At 45.2% G+C, this 25,000-nt stretch overlaps 1 protein-coding gene across 1 annotated transcript in view; it reads left to right on the top strand.

The window, feature by feature from the left end:
• zranb3 (zinc finger, RAN-binding domain containing 3) overlaps positions 1–25,000 on the top strand; it is a gene marked incomplete at both ends in the record, with an annotated part of 87,764 nt that overhangs the window by 27,323 nt on the left and 35,441 nt on the right. Inside the window, 4 exons of the mRNA XM_080835415.1 lie at positions 8,583–8,668; positions 10,111–10,282; positions 14,702–14,836; positions 20,913–21,032. Coding sequence (XP_080691541.1) covers positions 8,583–8,668; positions 10,111–10,282; positions 14,702–14,836; positions 20,913–21,032 — 513 coding nt within the window. The remainder of the gene's footprint in view (positions 1–8,582; positions 8,669–10,110; positions 10,283–14,701; positions 14,837–20,912; positions 21,033–25,000) is intronic.

The raw sequence follows: 25,000 nt of genomic DNA, 5'->3' as shown, positions 1-25,000 counted from the left end.
ATACGACCGGGCCTGTGAACAACAGAGAAGTAAAAAGGTTGGAGCCCTAAAAACCACCTGGTTACCCTACTGTTAGACTCTTTGTTTTTGGCCATCCACTGTAATGGGGCATGATCCGTTACTAGAGTGAACCTCCTCCCCAACAGGTAATATCTGAGTGTTTCTAGGGCCCACTTTATCGCTAAACATTCTTTCTCCACCGTGGCATAGTTCCTCTCTCTTGGCAGCAGCTTCCGACTCAAATAAAGAACTGGATGTTCCTCACCCTCATGGATCTGGGACAGGACAGCACCCAGCCCCACCTCAGAGGCATCTGCCTGGACCCAGGGATTAAAATTAACTTTTTTCACCACCGTCCCGGAACCGTCCCGAAAATCATTTTCAACCGTCCCGAAACGTCCCGGAACCGTCCCGAATTGTATGGGGGGGAAAAAAACTAAATTCGGTGCAAATTAATTCAAACTATGAAGATTATACAAGAATAAAAACTGCTGCTGGCAATAGATTTAAAATCCAAAACTGTTTATTAAAACTCTCTCAATTGGTTTGGGTCATTTCTTAAAACTGAGATGACATTCCTATTTCTGCATCCCATTTAATACAAGAATATGTCTTTTTCCACTCAGGAAGGAACTTCCTTTTTAATTTAATTTAATTTTAATATTTTCTTTTCATAAATATGTATTAAATTATTCCCCATAGTCCATTCTCTTGATTTCATAGCTTTCAGTGTTGTTTATTTATGTTAGAGCTTTCATCCAATCATATTTCAGCTATCATGTGTTACCAGGCTAATAGAAATCTTCCCTGAGGCCTTCAGAATTGAACGTGACACGTAAACCTTTGATTGGATACTGAGGCAGACTGGTGCAGTGCTTCAGTGCTCAGTTTAGTTGGCTAATGTGAAAACGACGTACATCGGTTGCAATGCTTATTATGCTAGTTGTTTCAATTGGTAAGACTAAATATAATTACATTAACCAACTCAAATAAACTAGTTTACACCAACTTGATAATTCCAGTTTTTGATACAATTACAACACCATTTTCAAGACGGAACTTTCAAGAAAAACTGGATATCGTGAGGATAGGAAGTTTAACGAAACTGCTTTGCAGGTGGGACAATGCGATGTTTAGTGGACAAACTTGTTAAAGCTCACATAGGCTACTTTCGGTGGACTGAATAAAACTTTGTAGACTAATCCCTGAAAATCGCCTTTTATTTTTAAGTTGTGACAGTAATATTCAAGCGATCATATAACGGAGAGTTTACTACTCTTAATGTATTGATACGGGTGTATTGATTTGAAATGCTCCGGAAATATTAATTAAGTCTGTTGTACTCGACTATGTTAAGGTGATGCGATGCTCACTTATACTGCCTTTCTGTATAAATATACAGCCGCGGAAAAAATTAAGAGACCACTTCAAAATTATCAGTTTCTCTGGTTTTACTATTTATTGGTATGTGTTAAAGTAAAATGTACATTTTAGTTTTATTCTATAACCTACTGGCAACATTCCTACCAAATTTCAAATAAAAATATTGTCATTTAGATCATTTATTTGCAGAAAAATGACAATTGGTCAAAATAGCAAAAAAGATGCAGTGTCTTCAGATCTCGAATAATGCAAAGAAAACAAGCTCATATTCATTTTTAAACTACACAATACTAATGCTTTAACTTAGGAAGAGTTCAGAAATCAATATTTGGTGGAATAACCTTGATTTAAGTCACAACTTTCATGTGTCTTGGCATGCTCTCCACCAGTCTTTCACATTGCCGTTGGGTGACTTTATGCTACTCCTGGCGCAAGAATTCAAGCAGCTCGGCTTCTTTTCATGGCTTGTGACCATCCATCTTCCTCTTGATCACATTTCAGAGTTTTTTTTATGGGATTCAGGTCTCGAAATTGGGCTGGCCATGACAGGGTCCTGATCTGGTGATACTCCATCCACACCTTTACTGGCCTGGCTGTGTGGCATGGAGCATTGCCCTGCTGGAAAAAACACTTCTCAGAGTTGGGGAACATTGTCAGAGCAAAAGGAAGCAAGTTTTTCTTCCGGGACAACGTTGTACTTTGCCTGGCTGAGGTTTGTAAAAGACCATAAGGATTGAACCAAAGCCGACTGGAGGGTCTCCTAGTTCGTCTTCTCTGATGAGTCCAATTTCACAGTAGGTGCAAGACTCTGTGGCTTGTAGGCCTCTCCAGGTCTCCGTCTAACCATCAGACGACCATGTGTTGGGCAAAGCTGAAAATTGGACTCATCAGAGAAGACGAACTAGGAGACCTTCCAGTCTGCTTTGGTTCAATCCTTATGGTCTTTTACAAACCTCAGCCAGGCAAAGTACAACGTTGTACCGGAAGAAAAACTTGCTTACTTTTGCTCTGACAATGTTCCCCAACTCTGAGAAGTGTTTTTTCCAGCAGGGCAATGCTCCATGCCACACAGCCAGGCCAGTAAAGGTGTGGATGGAGTATCACCAGATCAGGACCCTGTCATGGCCAGCCCAATTTCGAGACCTGAATCCCATAAAAAAAACTCTGAAGTGTGATCAAGAGGAAGATGGATGGTCACAAGCCATGAAAAGAAGCCGAGCTGCTTGAATTCTTGCGCCAGGAGTAGCATAAAGTCACCCAACGGCAATGTGAAAGACTGGTGGAGAGCATGCCAAGACACATTAAAGTTGTGATTTTAAATCAAGGTTATTCCACCAAATATTGATTTCTGAACTCTTCCTAAGTTAAAGCATTAGTATTGTGTAGTTTAAAAATGAATATGAGCTTGTTTTCTTTGCATTATTCGAGATCTGAAGACACTGCATCTTTTTTGCTATTTTGACCAATTGTCATTTTTCTGCAAATAAATGATCTAAATGACAATATTTTTATTTGAAATTTGGTAGGAATGTTGCCAGTAGGTTATAGAATAAAACTAAAATGTACATTTTACTTTAACACATACCAATAAATAGTAAAACCAGAGAAACTGATAATTTTGAAGTGGTCTCTTAATTTTTTCCGCGGCTGTATAGTTCGAGAGCCATGGCGTCATAATGATGGTATTAAGAGGTGGATTCACTCAGTTTAACATCGTGTAGGACATCGCTGAAGGCCTAGTCGTGAAATGCACGGACCGCCACTGTTGTCACTAATAGAACACAAACGTGAGGCGCGAGTCCATTTCAAGTCAAGTCAGATTTATTGTCAGTGTCTAATGTCTTCATTCAAGGACATTGAAATTGCGTTTCTTTTCCGTTTAAATGAGTTGCAAGTGCAATAAAAAACGGGCTGAAATTCTTGTCGTCCCGATGTCGTCCCAAATTAAATTGTTGATCGTCCCAATGACAATTTAATACGGCCCCGGGACGACGGGACGACGGGACGACGTTAATTTGAATCCCTGCCTGGACCACAAACTCCTTACTGAAGTTGGGAGCCATGAGGACTGGTTTTGAACACAAGGCCCTCTTGAGATTGCCAAAGGCTTCTTCTGCTTCCCAGCTCCACTTCACCATCCTCGAGTGCTTCTTTGTGGTCAGTTCTGTAAGAGGAGCAGCTATCCCAGCAAAATCAGGAATAAATCTTCTGTAATAATTTGCAAGGCCTAAAAATGATCTCACCTGCTTCTTTGTCAACGGTTTTGGCCACTTCTGGATGGCATCAAGTTTCGCCACCTGCGGCTTGACGAGGCCTCGTCCAATGGTATACCCCAGGTAGTTTGTCTCACTGTAGGCCAGCTTGCATTTTTTGGGGTTCGCCGTCAAGCCTGCTTCTCTTATGGACTCCAGGACCTTCTCCACCCGAGGTAAGTGACTATCCCAATCAGGACTCTGGATCACAACATCATCTAAATACGCAGCAGCATATTCTTTATGAGGTTTCAGTACCTGATCCATTAAGCGTTGGAAGGTCGCAGGTGCTCCTGACAAACCGAAAGGCAACATTCGGTACTGCCAGAGGCCTCCCGGAGTGGCAAAGGCTGTCTTTTCCTTTGCCTCTGCTGCCAATGGAACCTGCCAATAGCCTTTTGTAAGGTCAAGAGTGGTTATGAACCGGGCATTACCCAGGCTTTCAATGAGCTCGTCAACACGAGGCATGGGGTAGGCATCAAATTCAGACACATCATTCAGCTTCCTAAAGTCATTACAGAAACGTACTGTGTTATCAGGCTTGTCCACAAGGACAATAGGACTTGACCAGGCACTCTTTGACTCTTCAATCACATTCAATTTCAGCATCTTGCTTACCTCTTCCTCAATCACTTTTCTGCGTGCCTCTGGTACCCGATACGGCCTTTGGTTTACCGTTTTTCCTGCCTGGGTGCGTATTTCATGCTCCACCAGGTGGGTGCAGCCCGGGAGGGATGAGAAAACATCTTGGTTGCGGTCCACCAGCTCCTTGGCTTGCTGTAGCTGGTGAGGGGATAATTCTGGGCCAAAAATCACTACTTCCCGGGCTAATTCTTCTGGTTCCCTTGGGGGAAAGCCAGTAAACAATGTCTCTCTGTCATGCCATTTCTTCAAGAGGTTAACATGGTATATTTGCTCCCTTTTCCGCTTTCCGGGTTGTAGTACTTTATAATTAACTTCCCCCACCTTCTCAACTACTTCGTATGGTCCCTGCCAGGTGGCCAAAAATTTGCATTCTACTGTGGGCACCAGAACTAATACCCTGTCCCCCGCATGGAACTCCCTGGGTTGGGCTGTTCGGTCATACACAGCCCTTTGATCTCTCTGTGCTTTCTCCATGTGCTCTTTCACAATGGGAAATATGGCAGCCATTCGTTTGCGCATTGCCGTCACATGTTCAATCATAGACCTATGGGGACATGGTTGTTCCTCCCAGGTCTCTTTGGCTATGTCTAGCAGTCCCCTTGGTTTGTGGGAATACAGAAGGTCAAAGGGGGAAAACCCAGTGGAGGACTGTGGGACTTCCCTAACTGCAAACAGGAGGTAGGGGATGAGCTGATCCCAGTTTCTTCCATCTTGACCAACTGCCTTCCTTAGCATGGCTTTAAGAGTTTTGTTGAACCCCTCCACTAACCCATCCGTCTGCGGATGGTAAACCGAGGTTCGGACCTGTTTCACTCGCAGCAGAGCACACAACTGCCTCATTACCCGGGACATAAACGGACTCCCTTGGTCAGTCAGTATTTCTTTTGGTAACCCTACCCGAGTGCTGAAGAGGAATAGCTCATTTGCTATTTGTCTAGCATTAGCCTTTCTAAGGGGTATGGCTTCTGGGTACCTGGTTGCATAGTCCACCAGGACAAGGATGTACTGATGGCCTCGATCACTCTTAGGTAATGGACCCACAATATCCAGCCCCACCCTTTCAAAAGGTGTTTCTATAATGGGTAAGGGAACGAGAGGACTCTTGTACCCTGGCTTTGGAGCGGTGACCTGGCACTCAGGGCAACTGCGACAGAAATGTTCTACCTCCCTGTGAATTCCTGGCCAAAAGAACCTCTGTAATATTCTCTTTTTGGTTTTCTCTACCCCCAGGTGAGCCCCTAGTATGTGCGTATGAGCTAGCTGCATAACTGTTGGACGGTGACGTTTTGGCACAAGCAGCTGCTCCACTACCTTATCTTGAAGCTTAATGACTTGATACAAGAGCCCATTCTTGATGGCGAAGTGAGGGAACAACAGTGTTGGCCTAGGTCCCACCAGGGTTCCCTCTATAACATGGACATTTTTTAGAGCATTAATTAGGGTAGGGTCCTGTATTTGGGCCGTTCCAAACTGACCTTTCAGTGGTGGCTTTGCTTCAACGTCCATGGCCCCCTCGTCATTTGGCCCGAGTTGCAGTTCAGAGTCAGCCGTCTCTTCCTCTTCGGAATCCCCATCACCGGAGTCTGCTGCAAAAACTTGAGCTACAACATATGGGGAACCACCAGGCTTGGAAGCATTGACCCATGTCTTAACTTTTGTAATTTGAGACTTACGTTTTCGTGGCTCTGGCTTACGCCTCTTTTCTGCCTCTTTCCACAGCATTGAAAAAGCTGGGCAGTCTCGACCGATCAGCACGGGGACGGGGAGCGAATTGATTACCCCCACTTCAACATTGAATGTGCCTTTGGTAGTTTTCAGCCTTACCCTGGCAGTTGGATATTCACAAGTGTCCCCATGTACACACACGACTGGTACGTGTGCACCTTGAGCCCGAGTTGATGCACCCAGCACGGACTCCCGGACTAGTGTTCTGGCACTTCCCGAATCGAGCAAGGCTTCTACATCACATTGATTGACTGTTACAGGGCAGGTCGGTCTGCAGTCCACACTTTCGCCAAGGAGAGCAGCAAAGTTGGCTTGCAGACTGTTTGAGGACGCAGCTGTGGGCATTGGCTCGTCTGGCTTGTCACACTGCCACGAGATATGGCCTACTTTGCCACAGCGGAAGCACTGACGAGGTTCTGGGTTGGGGGATCCCTGTTGCTGTTGAAACGGGGTAATCCCTCTTCTCTGTGAGCTAGCAGGGGAGCTACTCTGTTGAAAAACTCCTGGGCGAAATCCACTACGGCGAACAGGAGCCGTTGCTATTGGTTCTTTCCGGGTGAGACGAAGCATATCCACTGAGGCCTGATACTGTTCTACAGCTTCCACTAACTGCATGGTTGTTGTTAGCTTCTGCTGGCTGATCACCTTTTTAGCCTCAAACGGCAGGGCCCTTAGATATCGGTCCATGAGAAGTATTTCTACAATGGCTGCTGGGCTGTTTCTCTCAGGGTCCAGCCACCTGTTTGTTACTCGTGCCAACTCATGCATTTGTGCACGCGGGGTTGCCCCTGTTTGAAAGGTCCACTCATGGAACCGTTGAGCCAAACTAAACTTGGTCAGGCCCTGGCGGCTCAGTATCTCTTCCTTTAATTTGTCATAGTCCTGCCCAACACTCATTTCTACATCCCGAAAGGCTTTAAGAGCCTCCCCTGAAAGAAAAGGAGCCACAAGTCCTACCCATTGTGTCTTCGCCCAACGCTCTCGAGTGGCTGTGGCCTCGAAGGCATGGAGGTACGCTTCTACATCATCCGTTTCTCCCAACTTAGAAATAAAATGACTTGCCCGGGGTGACGACTTTGTTTGTCGAAGCTCCTGCTCTTTAAGTTGATTTGCCCTTGCTTGTTCTTGCAGAAAAGCCCGACTCATTTCGTTTTGAGCCCTCTGGCCCTCCACCAGCAACTGCATCAATTGCTCCATTTCGTTTTCGTTTTTCTGATCAGCTGTGTGAAGTCCTGAAAAAAGTTCCACCAAGTCCTCGATTCCTTCCCTACTGCTCATTAGCACCTACGCCCTAGTGCCCGCATTCTCCACCACATGTGGTATCACAAGAGGCTTGACCCCTGTGCGGGGTGTAGGGCGCTGCTTAATGACTTGGACAGAGCAGGCAAAAATGCTGTAAAACGAGGAATCCGGTTTATTTAACCAACAAAAAAAGTCCTTCGGGAAGAAAACATAAAAATCTTCAAAAGTCAAACATAGGTTTCTTAAAGTTCCCAAACTTAAATTCTACCAACTGTAGTTTCAGCTTAAAGTCTCTCAGCCAGCGAACTGAGCTTTTGCCACGCACGGTGTTCCTCGTTTCGTGTGTGTCTCCACTCCTTTTGTTCTCTCCCTCCCCCACACCTGAGCTCCAGCTTCAATTAGAGGGCTGAGGCATTTGCACCTGTCTGTGCAGTGCATCTTGGGAGATGGAGTTTTCCCGGCAGCCATCTTGTGGTGTGATAGCCATTCCGGGAGAGGAACATAACGCCCCTCTACCACACGTCCTCTCGTGATGCCACAACACACACACACACACACACACACACACACACACACACATTCACACGCACACAAACACATTAATTCACAAACACACACACACTGAGACTCTGCCTTCATCCAATGCGAATACGGAGAATAGAAGAATTCTAGAGAATACGGCACATAAAAACCTGAGTGGGATAGACGCTCCGCACACACACATGAAACTCACACACACAGGAAACTCACACACACATGAAACACTCTTCCTGAGCGCCAGCTCACTTTGTTCACGCTGTTTGAAAGGGATCAAAACAATGTTGCGTGTCATGTCGCCTGCCTGCCTGCCTGCCTGCCTTCTCACCTGCTTGTTCTCATCCTGTTCTCATTCTGTTCTCATTCTGTTCTCATCCTTCTCATCATGTTCTCATCATGTTCTCATCCTGTTGTCATCCTTCTCATCCTGTTTTCATCATGTTCTCATCCTGATCTCATTCTGTTCTCATTCTGTTCTCATCCTTCTCATTCTGTTCTCATCCTTCTCATTCTGTTCTCATCCTGATTCATCCTTCTCATTCTATTCTCATTCTGTTCTCATCCTTCTCATTCTGTTCTCATCCTTCTCATTCTGTTCTCATCCTGTTCTCATTCTGTTCTCATCATGTTCTCATCCTTCTCATCCTGTTCTCATTCTGTTCTCATTCTGTTCTCATCCTTCTCATTCTGTTCTCATCCTTCTCATTCTGTTCTCATCCTTCTCATCCTTCTCATTCTGTTCTCATCCTTCTCATTCTATTCTCATCCTGTTCTTATCCTTCTCATCCTGTTCTCCAGCTCTTTATGCAGATCGACGCCCTGTACCCCAAGATGTTAGGAACCTGGTCTGAGTACGCCAAACAATATTGCAATGCACACTACAGGTGAGTTACACACACACACACACACACACACACACACACACACACACACACACACACACACACACACACACACACACACAAACACACAAACACACACACACGTCGGTATAAACACTCCAGGTGTGTGCGTGTGCGTGTGTGTTTGTGTGTGTGTGCCTGTGTGTGTGCCCAGAGAGATCAGCCAATGGCCTTTCAGCAGCAGACTGCAGTCTTGCTAAACAAAGCAGGGAATGACACTGGACAGGAAGTCTCTGCAGAGATAACACACACACACACACACACACACACACACACACACACGCACACACATTAACTCCAACTTACACACATACCCTCTTAGACTTAATTTCTCTCACACATATACGTGCACACACACTCACAGGTTCTCTCACAAACACAGACACTCTCTCTCTCTCTCACACACACACACACACACACACACACACACACACACACACCTCACAAAGAGTCAGTTGGTTGAGTCACTGTCAGCACATGAACAGCTTGCAGTTTGGCAGCAGCAGAGAGAGAGGAAGAGAATGAGAGAGAGAGAGAATGAGAGAAAGAGAGAGAGATAATGAGAAAGAGAATGAGAGAGAGAGAGAAAAAGAGAATGAGAGAGAGACCGAGAGAAGAAGAGAATGAGAGAGAGCGAGAGAGAAGAGAAGACGAGAATGAGAGAGAGAGAAGGTAGCAGAGAGGGGTATGGTATGGCAATGGCACTGAAGTCAAGCTCTGGGGCGCGTCAGTGAGAGTGACTGATAGGGCACGTGCGTGCGTGTGTTTGTGTTGTGTGTGTGCGTGTGTTTGTGTGTGTGTGTGTGTGTTTGAGAGCACACATTACAGTCAGGCCTCAGGGACACACGGAACACTCAGCCTCTCTCAGTATCATCTTTGTTTACTTTTTGTTTGTTTGTTTGATTATTTATTTATTATTTCCTTTTGTGGCTTATCCACCTGGCTGTCAGTCAGGAAGTGTGTGTCTGCGTAGGGGGGTGGGGGTGCAGTACTGGGGGATTTGTCTGTTTGTCTGGTCAATACCAAGCACCACTGATTTTTTATCAGACAGACACACACACACACACACACACAAACTCGCACACACACTTAATTTACTTCAGTCCCTGCATACACGCAAACACTCGCATAAATACAATAAAGGCTTTGCTATCTGTGCACTTTTAAAAGGGGGCTTTGGTGTGTCTGTGTGTGTCTGTTTGTGTGTGTGTGTGTGTGTGTGTGTGTGTGTCTGCGTGTGTGTGTGTCTGCGTGTGTGTGTGTGTGTGTGTGTGTCTGTGTCTGTGTCTACGTGTGTGTGTGTCTGCGTGTGTGTGTGTGTGTGCCTGTCTGTGTCTAAGTGTGTGTGTTTGTGTTTGTGTGTGTGTGTGTGTGTGTGTGTGTGTGTTTGTGTGGCGGACGCCTCCCTTATCTCCCCTCTGCAGGTACTTCGGGGCTCGCCGTCAGTGGGACTGTCGCGGCGCTTCTCACCTGGACGAGCTGCACCAGCGCCTGGGTGAGGTCATGATCCGCAGGCTCAAGCTCCAGGTGCTCACGCAGTTACCCCCCAAAATACGCCAGCGCATCCCCTTCGACCTGCCCAAAGATGCCGCCAAGGTACCACAGACACACACACACACACTCACACACACACACACGTAGACACAGACACACGCACACACGCACACACGCACACACGCACACACGCACACACGCACACACGCACACACGCACACACACACACACACACACACACCTTTGTGTGTGCATAAACACAAACTCCAGAGCATGTCCTTCAACCTGCCCAAAGATACACACACACACACTTGGACACATAAGCACATACATTCACACGCATGGTAAACCAAACCCCTCCTTACTGTATACCTAATACCTCCCCTGCTGCTAATCTTCATTTAATGTGTGTGTTTGTGTGTTTGAGTAAGTGTTGTGTGAGAGTGTTTGTGTGAGAGAGTGTGTGTGTGAGAGAGAGTAAGTGTGTGTGTGTGTATGAAAGAGAGTGAAGGAGACAAAGGGGAGGCATGGATGAAAAAAGAAGTGACAGAGATGGACATAGTGAGAATGACAGATGGAGGCAGAAAGAGGATGGATGGAGGGAGGGAGGGAGGGAGTGAGAGAGAGAGATGGGCACAGAAAAAAATAAGAGAAAAGGATGAGGAGGGAGAAAGAGAGAGAGAAAGAGGGAGGAAGTGAGAGATAAAGAGTGAGAGAGAGATGGGCACCGAAAAAAAGAAGAGAAAAGGATGAGGACAGAGAAAGAGAAAGAGGGAGGAAGTGAGAGAGAGAAAGATGGGCACCGAAAAAAGGAGAGAAAAGGATGGGGTGAGAGACAGTGAGAGATGGAAGTAGAGAGAGAAAGAGCAATAGGAAGAGAGATGGAGAGAGTCTAAATATAGGTTTCATTACTGCATTATTGCAGCCCCACCCCCTTTCTGTTGCTAGGCAATAGGATCAGATTAACACTAATTATCATCTTGTTTCACTTGTCCCAGTCTTTTCTATCTCTCTTTCTCGCTGTCTATGTCTCTTCCGCTCGCCCGCTCTCTCCCACACACACACACACATACTCTCACTCCTCTCTCTCTATCTTTCTCTCACACACACACAGTCTCTCACTCCTCTATCTCTCTCTCCCTCCTCATGTCTTTGGAGTGATGGACCATCACAGGATCAGTGTGATATTCATGTTGCTGGAGTAGTTGGCCCTGCTCTTAATGATCTGCAGACTGCAGTGTGTGTGTTTAGTTTGAATTACATTTTCAGTGTGTTGACCAGAGCAGAGCTTGTCAGTTTCTCGTGTGTGTGTGTGTGTGTGTGCGTGTGTGTGTATATGGGCTCTAATGTTATAGGGTGAATGGGCTTGGCGCATCGGGAGCCGTCAGGATGCCTATATTTGCAGGTTTCATTGATCCAACTGTCAATGCAGGGTGTTATCAAGCATAATTGGGTTGAGTAATTAGCGGATGTGGAATGAAGTAAAGAAAAAGAAAAGTACTCATTCCATGTACACACTCCAGCATTGCACTGACCCACCCATGTCTGCGCCTAGAATCTTTTCATGTCGAGTTCCGTTCAGTTTTATTTATCTAGCGCCAAAACAATCAGATTGTCTGAAGGCGCTTTACAGAGCCCAGTGCCTGAACATGCCTGCCATGTTATGGACTTAGTCAAATGAGCTCGCTTTAGGTCAAACGCCGAAGACTTATGTGTTGCCCATCAATTAAATTAGGGCCCTATTTCCGTATATATGTCTGTGTGTGTGTGTGAGAGAGAAGGGGGGGAGGGAGAAGGGGGGGAGAGAGAAGGGGGGGAGAGAGAGAGAGAGAGAGCTTTTGATAATGAGAAGCTGCAGTAGAGAGGAGCTACTCATCGTGGCTGGCAGCCAGGTGTGTGTGTGTGTGTGTGTGTGTGTGTGTGTGTGTGTGTGTGTGTGTGTGTGTGTGTGTGTGTTAGAGAGAGGGAGATAAATGCCTGCGCTGCACATTCTCCTGCCTCCAGCTGCACACAGAGCAGCTCACCTGCCGAACAAGCCCATAAATCACAGCCTGACACTTACACACACACACACACACACACACACACACACACACACTTCCAGAACATGCACACATACAACTTCTCACCTATACTTTCTTTCTCGGTTACAAACACACTTCGGCATGTTAAGTCATCATATATGAACAGACGCCTGGAGACGTGCACACAAACCTATTCTCATATAATAATTTTAGGTACAGCGACTGAACACACATTGTGTAACACTCAAGTACATACATCAAGTACATACTTACATCAAGTACATACTTACCAGGAAGTTAATCCTATAACCCTGCACAAGGCATCATGTAAAAGGTTTTTACTGAATCAATACAATTTTAAATATGCCCGATACACACATACACACACAGATGTCCAGAAATGCACGGACACGTACTCGCATTCAACACACACATACCTTTAAACTCATCACTTGAACTCATCACTTTAAAAAGATAATCACACAACTTTTGGTATTAATTCATAACTTTCAACATGCACATCGTGAACATTCATGAACAATAACAAATTCGCCTAGTAGGCCTACGTGGGAAAATGTCTTTTTTTTTATTGCAAACAGCCCATGAAATTAGCCAACCACATAAAAGATGAGGAGAACATGTATTTATGAAATGCATTCATTTAAATTGTGATCTCTACTTTGTGCTGATGGACTGATGCTGGTAGGCTACAGTAAAATACGCTACCTGTACCTTATTTTACCCCCGGCCTGTATTCAGGGCCCGCCCATTATTTGTCCGTATTGACCACGCCCCCGGCTACTATCTGAGGCCTGCCGTCTAATTGAATCCCAATCTTTATTGGAGGATTTACTGTATGTGTGTTAAGTTCCACATGTGTAGAATATGTGTGTTAAAGGCACCCAGTGCAACTTTCGAGGCTTAAAAATAAACATTCAATTTCTAGTCTTTTTTACATGTAGTAAGTTTCAATAACTCCATACCATTACATACCGACATTCAAGCAGCAAAGATGAGACGTCGTTGTGTGGTGAGAACTGATAGAAAATCGATAACAACAACAATCGCCGCCATTTTCTTTATTTTTTGGTAACCTACAATAAAAAAGCAGGTTCCAGTCAATGGAAAAATGGCTTCTCCCCACCGGCGATTGTTGTTGTTTACGATTTTCTATCAGTTCTCACCACACAACGACGTCTCATCTTTGCTCCTTGAATGTCGATATGTAATGGTATGGAGTTATTGAAACTTACTACGTGCAAAAAAGACTAGAAATTGAATGTTTATTTTTCATTGAATGTTTACATAAAGTTGCACTGGGTGCCTTTAAGTTCCATGTGTGTAGAATATGTGTTTTAAGTTCCATGTGTGTAGAATATGTGTGAGTTTCACATGTGTAGAATATGTGTGTTAAGTTCCATGTGTGTAGAATATGTGTGTAAAGTTCCATGTGTGTAGAATATGTGTACTGAGTTTCACGTGTGTAGAATATGTGTGTTAAGTATCATGCGTGTAGAATATGTGTGTTGAGTTTCACGCGGGTACAATATGTGTGTGTGTGTGTGTGTGTGCGCACACACACACACACACACACACACACACACACACACACACACACACACACACACACACACACTCCTAAACACTCCTTGCGTTTCACCTTGAGAGTAAAATATGAGGCTTTGATTTATTGTGTTGGTGTGGTGTGCTTCCATCCTCACCCGTGGGGTTGTCACGAGCGCGCTATAATTGGGCTGCCCATGTGACCCAGCCGAGCAGCGCCAAACACACACACACACACACACACACACACACACAAACACACAGCGCCCAGCCTCACTGTGCTGACAGGAGGGCCCGGCATCTTGGGGAATTGTCTTCGGCCTTTTATTTTTTTCCCTACTCGTCTTTTTCTCTTTCTCTTTTTCTCCCCGTCCTGTTCTTCGTCTACTGGCTGGTGAAGTGGAGGGGAACTAGGACACAGTTGGCTGCCATTAATTGTTTTGCCCTTTATATCTCAAACTAAGATGGAGGGGGGGCAGAGAGAGAGAGAGAGAGAAAGAAGGTGATATGGGGGGAAAGAGAGAAGGGGAGAGAGAGAGAGAGAAGGGGATATAAGGGGAGAGAGAGGAGGACATAGAGTGAGAGAGAGAGCAAGAGAAAGAGAGAGAGGGACAGAAAGAGAGAGCATGAGGGAAAGAGAGAGAGGGGAACAGAGTGAGAGAGAAAAAGTGTGTGTGTTTATGAGGAAAACGGAGGAATCTTCCACTAACCTGTCTCCCTGTTTTCCCTATCTCTCTCCCTCTTTTCTCCTCTCCCTCCCTCCCTGTGTCCCTCCCTCCCTGTCTCCCTCTCCTCTCTTCCTCTCCCTGTCTCCCTCTCCTCTCCTCCTCTCCCTCCCTCCCTGTGTCCCTCCCTCCCTGTCTCCCTCTCCTCTCTTCCTCTCCCTGTCTCCCTCTCCTCTCCTCCTCTCCCTCCCTCCCTGTGTCCCTCTTAGGAAGCGAGCGCCAGCCTGGAAGAGTGGGAGAGACTAATGAGGAGGGCGGACTCAGGGGTGTCGGCCACAGATAACCCCGTCCTGGAAGTTATGGCTCTCATTACGCGCATGTACAAGCACACAGCTGTGGCCAAGGTAACGGGGGGGGGGGGGGGGGGGTTAGGGGGTGGGCAAGCACCCCTGCTGTTCCCGGTGTGTCACCCCAAATGCTCACAAACACGCACACACACTCACACACACACACACATAGTGTTTTACCTGAACCACTCACCACCAGGAAGCGTCCTCCCCTCGGACATACACACACACACACACACACACACACACATACACACACACACACACACACACACGAGAGAGTGAGAGAGAGACAAGGAGAGAGTGGAAGCGTCCTCCCCTCAGTCCCAACTGGGACGGGGTGTGTTATTCTCCTGCAGAATGGGGGCGTCATGGTTGGCTCGTGTAAAGCAATATGTGTGTGTTGGCGTGGCGATGGCTGACTTAATTAGTGAACCGTGGGGTCTGGTGACGAGCGCAGAGGCAGCAGCGTTTACAAGCCCCAGGTCATCGCTCAGAGCCTCTCCCCTGGGAGTACACACATTACCATAACACACACTCAACACACACTCAACACACACACACACAACCAACACACACACAACACACACTCAACACACACACACACATTACCACAACACACACTCAACACACACACAACACACACTCAACACACACACACAGACACCACACACTCAACACACACACATTACCATAACACACACTCAACACGCACTCAACGCACACTCAACACACACACAACACACACTCAACACACACACACACAACACACACTCAACACACACACACATTACCATAACACACACTCCGCCAGGAATGTCTAATCCCCCACACAGCATCATTACACCAGATAGAAAGAGAGAGAGAGAGAGAGAGGAGATAAAGAGAGCGAGAGCGAGAGCAAGAGAGAGAGATAGAGAGAGAGAGACAGCTTTATTTTTTCCCTCTGTCTTTTGTTGTTGTTTCGTGCTAACAGAAACATCTACATAATGTTGCTCTGGCTATGACCATGGCAACAGGGCTCTGCCTCCTGTCACCCAGACATCGCAATGGGAACGGTTCCCCAGGGGAAGCAGGTGTGGCTGTGTCCTTTTCTGTTTTCATAACTAACTTTTTCCACACTCGGCCCTTGTGTGACTACACTTGTCTTGCCTTCCTCCATTATGGTGTGTGTGTGTGTGTGTGTGTGTGTGTGTGTGTGTGTCTCTGAGGAGGTTTCCATGGTAACTTCAGGCACCTGTGCTCACTTTCATGTCCGTCTCAGAGAGGGAGTGTTGGATGAAGGAAGGCTGCTAGATGCCACTGAGTGAGGGGGCAACAAAGCTCCCCATCGCCCCGTCTCTCTCTTCCTTTCCCTCTCTCTTCGTCTCTCTCTCCGTCTCCATCCTCCACCCGCCACAACGGCAACACACTGTCTCTTCTAACGAGCACACACACATCGCTCACCGGCTGCATGTTGCCTCTTGCAGCAATCCCTCCGTTAATCACTCCTAAAAAACAAAACAATGAAACAAACAATTTTTATTAAATCTCCCCCCAAATGTGTCTGTCAGTGAGCCGTCAGTGTTGGTAGAGGTGGATAAAGAGGCCATCGCTTGACTATCCGCTTAGTCTCACTGGTCTTCAGTCGATTTAATTCAATTTATTTTTAATTAATTTCATTATTTATTTAGAGAGTTTGAGGGGACGGCTGAAAAGTCACCTGCTCACTCTCTAATTGAGTAGTAACAGATTACTGACTAATAGCATAGCATAATTACTCAGCAATTACTGACTGATAGCATAACATCACTACTAGCCACTGACTGATAGCATAGCATCACTACTAACTACTGACTGATAGCATAGCATCCTTACTGACCAACTACAGACTGATAACGAAGCATTGTTACTGACTAACTTCTGACTAATAATGGAGCATCTTTACCGTCTAACTACTGACTGATAACGGAGCATCGTTACAGACTACTGACTGATGGCTGGAGAAGGTGAGATCTGAGTCTGTAAGAACGCCCAGATTTCAGACTTGGTCTTTGGCTTTTAGAGCCCGAGAGTCGAGGTGTTTACTAAGACTAATGTTCTTCTCTTTGTTGCCAAACACAATCATCTCTGTTTTGTCCATGTTTAATTAAAGAACATTTTGGCTCATCCAAAGCCTATTTATTTGCTGTAAACATTGACGCAGTGAGTCTATTGTGCTGTAGTTATCTGGTTAGAGAGCCAGATATATCTGTGTATTATCTCCATGACTACTGTAATCAATGTTGTTTTGTAGAGTTTGGCCCAAGAGGCAGAATATCGAGATTGAACAGAGGGGCTCTGAGAACTGATCTCTTAGGGACTCTGCATGTTATAGTCCCCCTACCAGATGTATAATTGCCACTGGTGACAAAGCAGCTACGGCCTTCTACATTAGTGCTGAACCAATTAAGGACTGCTCCAATTAAGGATTGAGACAATTAAGGACTGCCCCAATTAGGGCCTGAACCAATTAAGGACTGGTCCGGAAAGTGCTGAACAAATTAAGGACTGCTCCAATTAACGTCTGGACCAATTAAGGACTGGTCCAGAAAGTGCTGAACCAATGAAGGACTCCTCCGGAAAATTTTCCAATCTGTGCAGCAGTATTCTTTGATCTACAGTGTTAAAAACAGCACTGAGGTCTAGTAAAGCCGATAACTTGAATTCAGCTGTGTATCATGTCACATTTCTGTTGATTGAAAGAACTTTCCCAATGATCTTCGCCATGAAAGGAAGGTTTGAGACCAATCTTTAGTTGTGAAACAGTCATCCAGAGTTTACTTTTCTAAGAGTGGCGTAATGGCAGCTGTTATTAGTGTCTTCAGGGCAGTGCCCAGTAGCAGCGAGCCATTACATATTGGCACAATAATTTTTCTCATGTCCTGTCTTATCTGTTGCGCCTGTGCACTTTATATGTTTCACCGTAGGAGAGTTGGAAACGTTCTTTCGTTAACTTTTTTGACTCTTGGAGAAATGCAGCTGTTTCATCTTTCTGCTGAGAACCACAATGGCTTTGTTAATGGAGGTCAGAGTGGATTTGAAGTTGAGTTTTTCTCCACTTGGGTTGAGTTTACCTTCAGGCTCTTTTCAGGGCTTTTATCATCGTGTGGTTTCTCCGCGGTGCCTTCATCTTGACTCACCGGTGCGGCAATATTCATGACATTTGAAATGTTCAAGTTCAGATAAACCAGGAGTACATCAGCTGTCTCTGCACTCATGGTTGGTGGCTGTGCTCTGTTCGTGGTAGCCATAGCAACAAGAGTCTATTTTTTGAACAGAAACATTATTATTCGAACTTCAAGCGTGATCAGTAAGTCAAAGAAAACACAGAAAGGATCAACAAAGGCCAAGTCCTAAGCCATAACAGAAGGAATGTTGACATCTTTAGCAATAACCAAATCCAGTGTGTGACCTCGAGTGTGTGTGTGTGTGTGTGTGTGTGTGTGTGCGTGCATGTGTGTGGACTCTTTCACGTACTGTGAGAGACCAAAAGTGTCAGGTTGTTTATTATTGTCCATTTTGTTATCTATGTGGATGTTGAAATCCCTTTATGATAAAACAAAACAATTCGTAATCATGGAGATAACAGATCGTTGTTCAATACATTTTGCAGAGTATCTTGTCTATGCAATGTCTATTGTCTATGTGTATCTTATCTATGTAATGTCTATTGTCTATGAGTATTGTGTCTATGTAATTTCTATTGTCTATGAGTATCTTGTCTATGTAAATGGTTAAGAATACAAATGTGGGAGGCCCCTTTAATATAAAACAGAGGCAATTAAAAAGAAATGAAATGGTAAAGTGTTATCTCTGCAATGGGCTGCATCTTTAAAAAAAAGCAGTTCCTCCTCCTCCTCCCTCCTTGCCAGTTCGGCACATAGTCATAAAACTGAACTTTAGTGGTGTGGTCACGTTCCAAACAGCACTGCTACGTTCTGCCTACCACGTCTCAGTAAGAAACAGAACATCTAAACTGTAGGATATTATAATGTCATTGCCTAGGAATGATGACGTTAAGTAGAGCTATCTTTCTCGAGCTAATAGCAGCCCCTGTGGCAGTGTGAGGTGGTGGTGAGACGGGTGTGTGTGTGTGTGTGTGTGAGCAGCCCCTGTGGCAGTGTGAGGTGGTGGTGAGACGGGTGTGTGTGTGTGTGTGTGTGTGTGTGTGTGTGTTTGTGTGTGTGTGTGTGTGTGTGCAGCCCCTGTGGCAGTGTGAGGTGGTGGTGAGACAGGGGAGTGTGTGTGTGTGTGTGTGTGTGTGTGTGTGTGTGTGTGTGAGCAGCCCCTGTGGCAGTGTGAGGTGGTGGTGAGACAGGGGAGTGTGTGTGTGTGTGTGTGTGTGTGTGTGTGAGCAGCCCCTGTGGCAGTGTGAGGTGGTGATGAGACACCATCGCTACTCCAGCAGGGACCCTGAACACATCACACACACATACACAGATTCACACACACACACAGACACACACACACACACACCTGAGTCACACACTCTAGCAGGGACCCTGAACACATCACACAGTGCTATGATTGTTTTATACCCTGCTGCTGTTTATCAGAAGTGCTCACTGAACACCCTATCCTCCACTGTGAGAGCAGTGTCTGTGTTTGTGTATGTGTTTGTGCATGCGTGTGTGTATGTAGTGCACACTTTTCTTTTTTTTCTCACCACAGTCTTCTGGGGAAACAGAAAGATGGTAGCAGAGAGAGCGATGGTGTGTGTGTGTGTGTGAGCGAGCGAGAGAGAGAGAACAGATCTGTGGCCGTGTCAGAATTGGTGTCACTTTTGAAGTTTGTGAACAGGGTCTGGCGAGCAACCGTAAGCGTGGAGCGCATGTGTCTGGTTGGGGGGGGGGGGGGTATTTTTACCCCATCCAGCATCTGCTCCCAATTACCCCGGAGAGTGAAGCCCAGGCGCACACACACACACACACACACACACACACACACACACACACACACACACACACACACAGGAAGAGAGCCTGAAATGCTGCTAACGCTTCTTCAGAGGAGAGAGTTTTGGCCACCAATTAAGAAAATTCTGCAAAAGGCTAAAAAAAGAGGAGGCGGTAATGAGGAGTCGCAGAGGCTTTGAAAGGAAGGGAGGGAAGGCAGAGATCGGGGTGTGTGTGTGTGTGTGTGAGAGATTCTATCTCTTGTCTATGGGGGGTAATTATGGTTGTGTGTGAGGCTGCATCTGCCAGCGGTGGTAAGGGCAGCACCCAGCCCAGGGCCTCAGGTGACAGGAAGTGTGTGTGTGTGTGTGTGTGTGTGTGTGTGTGTGTGTGTGTGTGTGTGTGTGTGAGAGAGCCCATGTGCTGTCAGGGTCTGTGCTGGGCCGAACAGGTGGCAGCACCTCTCTCAAGTTTGACATGGATCTGACAGCAAAAAGGGGACGCCTGGAAGTGGTTGAGCTCTCTCCTCCCACAAAACACACACACACACACACACAGAAGCAAACAGAGTTACTCAGTGTCACACACACACACACACACACACACACACACACACACACACACACACACACACACACACACACATAGTAACCTCTAGAGGTTTGCAGCTCAGGCCTGGGCACTATTGGGTCATAGGACAGCTTTGTGAGTGTGTGTGTCTGTGTGTGAGTGTGTGTGTGTGAGTGAGCAGCCCTTTCTCCTGTGCTGGAAGTGTGATTTAGAGTCCTGCCGTGTACTGCGTGACCTTGGGCAGCAGAGGATGGCCATGTGGGTCAGGACTCTATCCTGTAGCCACCGCGCCGCCAACCAGGAGATGCTCCAGTTTAGGAGGAGAGCAGGGCTGTATTTACTGTCTTTCTCTGTCTTTCATTCTATCATTTTTCTTTCTGTCTTTCTTTCTTTCTATCTTTCTGTATTTCTTTCTGTCTTTCTTTCTTTCTATCTTTCTTTCTTTCTTTCTTTCTTTCTTTCTGTGTTATTGTTGAGTGTTACTGGCATGACAATTTAAATACAATAATTCAAATAAAATTGCATTGCAAAAGCAAAAACAGAATGCAAATCTCTTTCTCTCTCTCCCTTGTGTGTGTGTGCGTGTTTGTGTGTGTGTGTGTGTGTGTGTGTGTGTGTGTGTGTGTGTGTGTGTGTCTGTGCTGCAGGCTGGTGCAGTGAAGGACTACATCAAGATGATGCTGGAGAACGAAAAGCTCAAGTTCCTGGTGTTCGCACATCACCTTGTCATGCTGCAGGCTTGTACCGAGGCAGCCATTGAGGCTAAGGTAACACACACACACACACACTCACGGCCACACCTGCGCACACACAGACCTGTTCACACTGAATCATACACACACCATGGATGTACTCACACAACAGGTGCTTGCACAGTAGTGCTGTCAAAATGAATGTGTACATTTTTGCGATACATATTAAACATGTAAAACAATTAACATAATTATCGCTGCTGCCTGGTTTCGTTGTTATTTCTGTTAGTAATGGTTAAAATATCTGGGGGGGTTTAGGGTACACCTGACACGATTGCAAGTTCACTGAGCACTCCAACATACAACTAACCCAAGGTGTACACAACGTTAAACTAACCCAGCACACACGACGTTCTAACTAACCTAACACACACACACACAACGTTCAACTAACCCAACACACACACGATGTTCTAACCCAACACACACACAACGTTCTGACCTAGTTGCACGCTCCCTCCCCACTAGTCCGCCTCTCTTCGTCTCTGCTTCTCTGCATCTTCATCTCAATCGCCATTTTCAAAATAAAATTCCCTTCACACCTTTCGTTTAAAACATATAATAAATATGCTTTCAAGCTCACGGTCAATTTCCATGGTGTTGATTGTTTTATTGGAAATCTGTAGTTAAAAAAACAATTAAACAATAGTATTTGAATCTAAACATGCTTCCCTTTGAGTTGATTCTACATTAATTGCTTGATTTTACATTCAAAAATCAATTATTACAAGCTTCAGTCTAAATTAATAACTGCGATTAATCACAGCAAATTGTGCAATTCATTAATTTTTAAAAACGATTGACAGGACTAGTGCACATGCATTCACACGCACTATATTACAGGTCCACTCACCCAGAAAAACTGCAGATCCACACACACACATACACATACAGTTGCAATCAAAATTATTCAACCCCCATTGCACAACAGGTTTATTGGCAAAATATGCAATTTTTCAGATGTTTGCAATAAACTGTTTAAGTAGTTCCATGAAACCAATATTACAAAGGTTTTTATCCAAATTCAACAAAAAATGCTACTTTTAATGACTACTGCGGTCTCAAAATGATTTAACCTCTTCTTGACAAGCATCTTCAGTACTTAGTTGAGCACCCTTTTACTGTTACGACCTGCTGCAAACGTGATGCATAGCCAGACACCAGCTTCTGACAGCCTTCCTTAGGAAACTTGGCCCATTCCTCATCGGCAATGGCCTCAGTTCAGTAGTATTCTTGGGTGTGCGTTTTGCAACCGCCTTCAGTCAGGCGACTGTGACGGCCACTCTAGAATCTTCCATTTCTTCTTCTTTAACCAAACGTAGTGGACTTGGTATGCTTGGGATCATTGTCCTGTTGGAAGGTCCATTGACGCCCAAGCTTCAGCGTCATCACAGATGGTCAGTAGTGGTGTGCGTCTTGGAGTCAGGGCATGGAACCCTTCAGTGTTTAGTATACGCCTTACTGTGCAAACTGAAACCTCAGTGCCTGCTGCCACCAAGTCTTGCTGCAGGTGTTTGGCAGTCACTCGAGACCACTTGCTTCCTCAGGAATCTGGTGGCAGCCGCTGATAGCTTCCTCTTTCTGCCACATCCAGATAGTGTAGCCACTGTTCCTTCAACTTTGAACTTGCAAACTATGCTTCCAACTGTATCTCTAGGGACATTCAGTGCTTTTGTTATCTTTTTGTATTCTTTTTCTTGTTTGTGCAAGGCAATGATCTCTTCTTGGACAATCCTTTTGACTTAGCCATATTTCTAACATGCAATTAAACGTCACTCTCAACGAACCCCTAACCAGTCCAGGTGTTTTATGTCAAGCACAACTGAACTAATGAAGCCCTTGAAGTTGCACCAGTTGTGCTTGAGACAGGGAGTCAAATTGTTTTGAGGCTGCAGTAGTGATTAAAAGAAGCATTTCGTGTTGAATTTGGGTGAAAACCATGGTAATATTAGTTTTATTGAACTATTTCAACTGTTCTTGTCTAATTTATTATTTATTATTTATAATTTATTATTATTTATTGCAAACAGCTGAAAATTTTAACAATTTGCCAATAAGCCTAATACGCAATGGGGGATGAATAATTTTGATTGCAACTGTACACACAAACACACACATACACACACACACACACACACACACACACACACACACACACACGTGCAGATGTACACATGAATACATTTTCACACACTTCACTGGACACCTTCTCATAAAACTGGGAACCTCCATCAGGAACACACACACACACACACACACACACAGGTATCTCTCTGTTCCTGCTTCCTCCTCAGATGGTCCTGTCCTCGATCTCGTTTCTCTCTCCCTCCATCCCCTTTTGACCCATCATACCCTGCTGTCTCCTCGTGCTGTTGGCGTGCCTCAGGCTCTCGCGCCTGCCTCCCCTATGCACGCCGCATCTCAGCCGTAGCTCAGCCGCATCCCTGCCAAGGGCCGTCAGAGATGTCAGGATCAGCCTACTCCATGTGCTCCGTGATGCTCTCATTTAGGCAGGCATGCCACAGACCACACACACACACACACACACTCACACACTCACACACTCACACACAGACACACACATACACACACTTCATCACAGCTCAAGCGTTTTTTTTAAATAGCCTTCTGTCTGTCAGATGCCGTGTGGGCGAGATGGGGACTGAGGGTGCGGGGGGTTGGGGGGTCGATGATGTCGATGAAGGCAGCAGACTTCAATTTATTCCTCTTTCGAACTCGGCCAACCTACCCCCACCCCCCCACACGGCGGCAGCCCAGGAGTGAATGAGATGGGCGTCCTGAGAAAGGGCCATTATCTGCAACGAGTGTGTGTATGTGTGTGTGTGTGTGTGTGTGTGTGTGTGTTAGGGCTGAAAGATTTGGGAAAATAATCTGATTGCGATTTTTCCCCAAAATATTGCGATTCGATATGCGATTTTTTTTCATTTTATCCTCTTTTTTTCCAACAAAACGTACTGAATGATTTAAATATGACCAACACAATATAAGATACATTTAGTGTGAAATATTCTTTCCCACATTTTACATTTGTATTTAACTGCTCATTACAGAAACAAATCAGTGGCTTTGCCACTGTGCATTTAAGTCATTTAAACAAAGTCAAGTATAAACTAGTGCTGTCAAACGATTAAAATATTTAATTGCGATTAATCGCATTTTTGTCATAGTTAACTCAAAATGTATCGTATTAATCGCAAATGAATTAATCGCAAATTTTATTTTAATGCTCTTATCATGGAAAAGTGGATTGGCTTGCTTTATGCAATGTTTTATTTTATTGAAAAACAACAGTGCTGTCAGCCAGCTGCCTGTTGACATTTTCAGACAACAGTGAAGCTCGCTTCTTTTGCACAACACAAATTTTAAAGGTAAACTTTCTATTCAGAAGCTTTTTATCAACCATTTCGCCAAATTGCGCTCACCATCACTCAAACCGTAGCGTTAGCCTACTACACAGTTTGCGAGGCCAAAAAGAACGTAAATCTTAAAAATATATATATATATTTAAAAAAAAATAATAATTTACAACGCGTTAATCGCGCGATAAAATAACGCGTTAAACTGACAGCACTAGTATAAACACAAGGCATGCACTTTTTAAAGTGGCCTTATGCAGTAAGTGTACTTCAGGGTTAGGGTTAGGATAAGCAGTTTTACCTTAAAATAACAGCTTTGAAAAAATTGGGGCCCTACAATGACTTTGAATATGGAGAATCGCCTCTGTGCCATTTCCATACCAGGGTCCGTAGGCAAATGACTGCGGTATGTAGGTGTGCCTGTCGGTTTTTACTGTCTGCCGAACTAGTCAGTAGTTTATTTGCCGTCTTGTGTTGCACTTGCTTGATGTTTGACTGTTTTAGGACAGTTGTTGACTAACTAGTTGATCATAGTGTCAAGGTAAGCACATTTCAAGATATTTTGCTACTTTGAGCCACTAAAATGTCGTTAGCGATTAGCAATGG

The sequence above is a fragment of the Sprattus sprattus genome (assembly GCF_963457725.1).
Source record: "Sprattus sprattus genome assembly, chromosome: 3".
Lineage (NCBI taxonomy): Eukaryota > Metazoa > Chordata > Actinopteri > Clupeiformes > Clupeidae > Sprattus > Sprattus sprattus.
Note: the sequence above shows the minus strand (reverse complement) of the source record. Positions and strands in the feature narration are given on the sequence as shown.